Source organism: Aedes albopictus, chromosome 3, assembly GCF_035046485.1.
Source record: "Aedes albopictus strain Foshan chromosome 3, AalbF5, whole genome shotgun sequence".
NCBI classification, from domain to species: Eukaryota; Metazoa; Arthropoda; class Insecta; order Diptera; family Culicidae; genus Aedes; species Aedes albopictus.
In genome coordinates, this window is record NC_085138.1 from 414,865,365 (window position 1) to 414,873,122 (window position 7,758).

General features: G+C 42.2%; 1 protein-coding gene across 1 annotated transcript in view; it reads right to left on the reverse strand.

Moving 5' to 3' along the window:
• Positions 1-2,396: 2,396 nt before the first annotated feature.
• Positions 2,397-7,758, reverse strand: part of LOC134291037 (nucleolar protein dao-5-like) — a 14,433-nt gene continuing 9,071 nt past the window's right edge. Inside the window, exons 2-3 of the mRNA XM_062858296.1 lie at positions 7,053-7,753; positions 2,397-2,432 (exon numbers count right to left, since the gene is read on the reverse strand). Coding sequence (XP_062714280.1) covers positions 2,397-2,432; positions 7,053-7,753 — 737 coding nt within the window. The remainder of the gene's footprint in view (positions 2,433-7,052; positions 7,754-7,758) is intronic.

The following is a 7,758-nucleotide window of genomic DNA, read 5'->3' on the forward strand; positions in this document are numbered from 1 at the left end:
AAATTTAATTTAATTAATTTAGTTTAATTAATTCAATTTCTTCAGTAGGAATCCTTGGAGATTTTGTTTAATTAATTGAGAAATCCTATGATGAATCTCTTAGTAAAACCTTAGAGAAACTTCTTGAAGAATCCTTGAAGATTTTTTTTTTGAAAAGGGAATTTTTGGTGGGATTTCTGAAGTAATCTTAGGAAGTAATTCTTAAGAAATCTTTAATAGGACACTAAGATAAGTGATGAATGCTTGAGGAAATTCCAAGTTTAATTATTCGAGAAATATCTAAAAGAGTTATTTGAGGGAAGAATTGAGAAATACTTGAAGAATCTATGGAAAATCACCAAAGGAATATTAAGGGGATTCTCTGAAAGAAACGGAAGAATGTTTAAAGAAACCCTAAAAGGGCTTCTCTTCCTCTGAGGGAATCCCGATGTAATTTCTTGGAAGAACATCTGGTTCTAAATGAATCATTGTTGATTTTTGTAGTATTTTTTTCTGGAATTTTGAAAGAATTCTTTAGATGATCTTCTAGATGAATCCTCAGAACATTCTTGAACTAATATTTCGAGAAATACTCGATGAAGCCTTTGCAAGAATCTTTTGAATTACTCTGTAGTATTTTGAAAACATTCCTGCATGTCTGAGGTGAACCAGCCAAGGGACTGAAAGCCTCATTAATAAGGCTAATTATAATAATATCATTCCTGAAGGAGTGCTTTTAAAGGAGTACTGAATGATATCCTTGCATTTACAACTTAAAAGTTTCTTGAATACAAATTATTCTTCAAGAAAAATTTCTTAAAGAAAAAAGTAAAACAATCTTTGAAAGCGTTTATAAATGATTATTTGGTGCAATTTCTAAATACATTGTTAAAACATTTTCAGCATAATTCTTATAAAAAAATCTCGCGCTCCCGAAAAAAATCATAAAGGAAAACAGAAAATAAGAAAAGATGGATAATTTTTAACCCTCCTTTGGCCATCACTGCCAGCATCACTAGAATACTGAGTACAAAAAGCGAGATTTTTTCAAAGTTTTGTACAAAATATAACAGTGAGATTATTCGACAGTTAAATGTATAGATTTATCATTGTAAAATATGTACATACTATGTAGATTTTAATGGGGGCCTAGCAACTTGCTTCCGCACCGGGCCCCCAAATTACTAGCTACGCCACTGGGAGGAATTCCTGGAGTAATGTTTGGAGAACTTTTTGGTTGAAGTCTATGAGGAATTCCTGGAGAAATTGTTGAAAGAATGCCTATAGGGATTCTTTGAGGAATTCTTGGCAGAATTTTTAGAGTGATATCTGGAGAAATTCTTGAAGAAATTTCTGGTGGAAGTTTTGATTCCTTGAGGGAATCTTGTAGGAATTCCTGGTAGAATACTTGGAGGAACTCCTGGTAGAATTTTTGAGGAGTTTCTCTAATCTATTCTAATCTAATCTAACGCATACGCAGCCAGTACAAGAAAGCATCCTGGAAAATAATCGGGTTAGATTACGCCCAATTATTTTTCTTGTCAATATTGATGCTTGCAGCATATCAAAGACATGACACAAGCGTCAAAGCGGCCAGGCCTACTGCGTAGCGTTTACCGCAGAGATGATTCTTTGAAATTCTTCGACTATAATAAACTTTCGTTAAACATCGAATCACTTCTCGAATCTACAGGGGAGGAAGGATGCGTGGACATACCGTACCAAACGCTCCGAGATATTTGCAATTATATGGTTCAATATATACAATATACAATATAGAAATATGAAGCATGAAACGTCCTCACCAAGTTTGTCGTTTTATATCCATTTGACGATCGTCTTTTCTGAGCCAGGTTCCTCTTGATGTGGGATGCTGCTGATAACTGCTTGAAAAATTGCATGCCACAAAAACGATCAACACCCGCGCACATAGTTGTTGTACGAATGTTCTCAATGTTTTCTGGAAAGCACAAGACTACAAGTCAACGCACTAACACACTGTTCTGATTTAAAATTTTAACACCAAGAATATAAAGCTTAACAGGATTGGCAAAAGCAAACGATACGGCATGCAAAGTGGGTGTCCGCTTGTTCGCGACGTGTAACCAAATCAGTCACTAGCGGAATAACGATATCAAGTGATTGTGGCTGGAAGAATTTTTGAGGAGTTTCTGAAAAAAAATCCTGGAAGCATTCTTCCAAGAATACTTGGAGAAATACCTGGAAAGATTATTTGAGGAATTCTTGGCGAAAGTCTTGGAAGAATTCCTGAAGATTTTTTTTGGAGAAGCTACACCGATAAAGTAAAGAGATTCAGTAGAGCTTGTGGAGCTTGAAGGTTTTAATTCTAGAAAAATTCGGATGACCTAGATCACCAAGTGAATGGTGCTAAGTTATCAGAATTGCACTCCGAGGCTCTAAGAGTAGCGAAGATTATAGTCGGCAAACATTCGCTACAATAAAAATATCATAAGATTTACAGATATTGCGACCCATACTTCAAAATATATTGGGTCTATTTGAATACCAGTGGACACCCAAATAGCAACACATAGAGATACTCGCAATATTACGAGGTGTTACAGACACAATCGTGGAAGAATTATTACGACAGAGTGATCAGAAACAAGAGTAGAGCCTGTAGATCTTGAAGGTTCTAATTCCAAATACTTTGTTAAGTCTGCAATACCCTATGAATGTACCAAAAGCATTACAGTTGTACACTGAGGCTCCATCATCAGTATAGACTACATCCCACGAATATTTTTTACAATTAAAGCATGATACAGTATGTAGATATCGTAACCCAAACTTCAAATTGCTTTGGAGGCCATTTGTATTTCACGGAATGTCCAACTACCACAATATCAAGTTGCTCGTAGCATTGCCAAGTCTAATGGACATCAACGTGACTAATTTTCATGAACAGAGTGAACACAAATGATAGTAGATGTTGTAGATCTTAAGAAAATAAATTCCAGAGTAGTTTGGATGACCCAGATCACCTAATTAATGTACCATGGATATTCTAGGAGTGCTTTGAGGCTTTCTGAGCACCGTAAACTATGTTCAGGATTTGTGACACAAACTTCGGAGTACTTTGGAGGCCTTAAAATAGTTCTGGGATAAAAACTTCAACAGACTATGATGGGTAGTAATACATTGCATGTCAAGGATCATGGAAATCTATTGATGATTAGAAAAAAGATGAAAATTTAGTAAAAACATGTAGAATTTATAAAAAAAAAAATACAAAAAACACGTATTTTGGGCTACTGGTAAAAGGGGGGAGATACCATGCATTTCTGAGCACAAATATTCCCCTTGACTATAAAAAAAATCCAGTGTAAAATATTTAAAAACAAAGAAGATATTGCATTTCTGCCAAAAGTAGATCGTCCTGGGTGTTTACGGGTTTATTGAAGGGCTATCTTCGCCTGCCATTGCTTGAATGTGTACATTGTGTGGCTGATACACTATGCCCCAGGGAGTCGAGAAAATTTTCCCGACTGGAACGGAAAGCGAAGCCGCCGTCTCCGGATTGGCAATTCATAGCCTTAACCACTAGCCTAACTGGAGACCCCTGTTCCTTGTCCTTTAGCCTTTAACTTTGAACTTTGTCCCTTGGTTTTGACCAAAAAGACTTAGGATCTAGGGTTCGACCTCTGGCTTTGGCTTTTAACTTTGATATTTGTCCTTTGACCTTTGGTCCTTGGCTTTGGCATTGCCATTTGGCTGTTGTTTTTAGCTATGATTTTGAACTGTGGTTTTGAAGTTTGACGTAATATTAGCTAAATCCAAAGCCAAAAAGTTTGTGCCGAATACCTTTGACCTTTGGCCTTTGGCCTTTGGCCCTAGGTTTTTAGCATTTGATCTCTTGCTTTGGACATTTGCTTTGAACTTTGATTTGGACTCACCATCTAAGCGCAAAAAGCCGTTACATTAACGTTTCACTTTATCCTCCATCAACGGTACAGCTGATCGTCTCCATGTCACTAACAAATACGCTCGCGATAAACGCGTTGATACGATAGGAACTCCTACCACGAATTGTGCAACAAACAGTCAAGGTTTTCTTTTTGTTTCGATGCGTTTTACCCTAGTAGGATTATAGGGTCAATATGACCCAGACAGGCACGCTGAACGTACACTGCATCATCGTGGTGCTCCTTAGAAGGGATAACGGAGAAGAGACAATTACTGATGATGAATATTGTTCAAACACTGGACCCAACGGTGACCCGGAAGCGATTATAGGAGAGAGAAAAGGGAGGTTGCTTCAAGGGATCTCATGGGGTCTCAGGAGCATTCCTGGGGTCTCATGGCGTTTCAGTGGATTCCTGGCATTAAGGGGATTCCTGGGGGCCCCAAGAGGTGCTGTGAGGGGTCTCAGAAGGTCTTAGGGACGTTTTATGAGACTCAGACACGTATCTGGAGATCTCAGGGGCATCCCATAGGGTCTCAGGGGCGTTGAAAGGGGTTCCAGAAGATTTCAGGAGGGTACCAAAAAATCGATTAATCGGAATAAAAACATCGATGTTGCGAACATCGATGCAAAATTGAGTTCTCACTGGGTGTCAGAGGGTCTCAGGGGTGTTCCAGGAGTGCTTCAAGGAGTCCAGGTGCGTTTTAGGAGGTTTTATGAGTTACCATGAGGTCTCAGGGGCACTTCAGGGGATTTTTCAGGAATCCCGGGAGAATTTAGGGGGCTTCACGGGGCCTCGTGGTTGCTTGATGGAGCTACAAAGACGTTCCAGGGGGTCTCAGAGGAATTTCAGGGTGTTCAAAAGAATGCCAGGGGGACACCCGAAGGTTTAAGGGGCGTCTTATGGAATTTTGGGGGTTACCAGGAGGTCTCCGGAGCATTTTAGGGAGTCCTCTGGAGTTTCACGAGAGTTCCAATGGCGTTCCAATGGGGGTCTCAAAAAGTCTCAGGAGCGCTTCATGGTGTTTCGAGAATGTTCCAGGGGATCTAAGAGGCATTCCGAAGGATTCCCAAGGGTTTTATTGACGTTTTTAGGGTTCCCAGAGGGTCTCAGGGGATATCAGAGGGAGGGGGTCTCAGGGGCGTTCCATGTGGGTCTTATGGTTGTGTCTCAGGTTTGTGTCTCAAGGGCGTTTCAAAAGATTCAGAGGGTTGCTGGGGTCCCATCTCTCAATTTGTCAATTAGCAACGTTATGTGCCTTCTAACCACAAGTTTTTCTATATGTAGTCCCCAGAGGGTCTTAGATTTCAGGGAGTTGTAGGGGATCTTAGGGGTGCTTTACGGAGCCTCAGAAGCGTTCCAAGAGGTCTCAGGGGTACTTCAGGGGATCCCAGGATGGTCCATGTAGATGTATGGAGGTCTTAGGAGCGTTTCAGGCAGTCACACGGGGTTTTAGAGGAGCTTAATGGAGCCTCTGGGGCGCTTTATACTAGTAAGACGCTCCTAAAATCTTCGAAAACCTGTTTGAAACACCCCCGATTCCCATTCAACTCCTGAAATATTTTCATAAATATCTTTGAAAACCCTTAAAGCGCCTCTGAAACCTTCGTAATCTCATTGAACCGCCCTTGAAATTCTCCGAAATCAATAGAAATAGCCTTGATGCCTCTTAAAACGCCTTTGAAAGATTCCAGAAATCTTCTGGAACGTACCTGAAAACCCTTTGAAGCTCCTTAAATGTTTCGGGACGCCCTTATTACGTTCCTGAAATTCTTTTGAATGCCTCTGAATAAGACCCCCTTGTGACGCCTCTGAGACCCTTTAAAAGCTTCTGAGATCTCCCCTGAATAGCCCCTGAAGCCCCTTAAAACTCCCTTGGAACCACCGTGATAGCATTGAAATACCCCTGAAATCTCATTGAAACGCCTGCGAAACTTGTCTGACCCTTAAAAGACTGCTGAAATCCCCTGAAATAACCCCCTGGGACGCCTCTGAAACCCCTTCAAACTCTGTTTTCAGGCTCTCTGGGAACTTCCTGGAGCCCCCTTGACCCCATCTCATATGCGCAGAAGAAAGATCTGTTCTCGCGCTCTGAGTTTTCTCATTAAAGCCCTGACTTTATTTATACACAAAATTCCCTCTGTTTATGCCCTTTTGATTTTCTTTAGCCTCAGCCCATTGCATAAAGAGAGGTTCCAGTGTACTGCCTTGATCGAGGGTTAGTAACAGCTGATTTGGCGTGGTTTATTTCTGTTTTTTTTTTTGGATAGACGGAGTTTGTCATTTTAAGTGAGGGTTACGGAGTGTCGTTAGGCATCAATCATGCTACAATTCTGGCTCTGGCCTTTAGCATTGGTTTTAGCCTTTGGCTATTGCCTTTGATTTTGGCTTTGGCCTTTGACCTTTGGCATTAGCTTTGCTCTTTGGCCTTTGGGCGTTGGCCTTTGAACTTTGGCCTTTGGCTTGGCTTTTGGCCTTTGGCCTTTGGCCTTTGACTTCGGAACTCTTTGGTCTTTGGCCTTCAGCATTTGGCTTTGAACTGCAGTTTTATCGATTAGCTTTGTGCTTTGGTAAAGACATTAGACTTTACTCTTCAGCTTTGGTTTTGGCAATGATATTTGGTTTTGGTCTTTGGCTTTAATCTTTGGCTTTGGCCTTTTTCCTTTAACCCTTGGGCTTTGACCTTTGGCCTTTGACCTTTGACCATTGGCCTTTGATTTTGGCCTTTGGCTGTGGCCTTTGGCTTTGGCCTTTGGCTTTGGCCTTTGGCTTTGGCCTTTGGCTTTGGCCTTTGGCTTTGGCCTTTGGCTTTTTTTTTTTTTCTTCTAAACCATAGGGGGATAAATCTGCTCATCAGACACCCTAACAGGAAGGTTAGGGTAGTGTGGGGTTAAGGCCGTCTTCTACAATGCCGGTAGAAGCCAGGACTACTCTCTCCTCGACCCACTAAAAGACAGTCCTATGGTCGCCAAACTCTACGTCTCTCCGGAACCACCAAGAAGGTATTGCTTCAGAGAGGGGCTAGTGCATATCGCACCCTCAAGGTTAGCTGCCGTAGCCTAGCAGCAACGAACATCGATGACTCGCTCTGGAGAGTCCATCACGATAGCATGCTGGCGCTTAGCCAGTTTCCCGAGTGGTCCTCGCCTTTGGCTTTGGCCTTTTCCTTTGGCCTTTTGCTTTGGCCTTTGGCTTTGGCCTTTGGCTTTGGCCTTTGGCTTTGGCTTTTGGCTTTGGCCTTTGGCTTTGGCCTTTGGCTTTGGCCTTTGGCTGTGGCCTTTGGCTTTGGCCTTTGGCTTTGGCCTTTGGCTTTGGCCTTTGGCTTTGGCCTTTGGCTTTGGCCTTTGGCTTTGGCCTTTGGCTTTGGCCTTTGGCTTTGGCCTTTGGCTTTGGCCTTTGGCTTTGGCCTTTGGCTTTGGCCTTTGGCTTTGGCCTTTGGCTTTGGCCTTTGGCTTTGGCCTTTGGCTTTGGCCTTTGGCTTTGGCCTTTGGCTTTGGCCTTTGGCTTTGGCCTTTGGCTTTGGCCTTTGGCTTTGGCCTTTGGCTTTGGCCTTTGGCTTTGGCCTTTTGCTTTGGCCTTTGGCCTTTGGCTTCTGGCTTTGGCCTTCGAAATTTGGCTTTTGGCCTTTGGCCTTGGCATTTGGCTTTGGCCTTTGGCTTTGGCCTTTGGCTTTGGCCTTTTGCTTTGGCCTTTGGCCTTTGGCTTCTGGCTTTGGCCTTCGAAATTTGGCTTTTGGTCTTTGGCCTTGGCATTTGGCTTTGGCCTTTGGCTTTGGCCTTTGGCTTTGGGCTTTGGTCTTTGCCTTTGGCCTTTGGCTTTGGTCTTTGCCTTTGGCCTTTGACTACGATCTTTG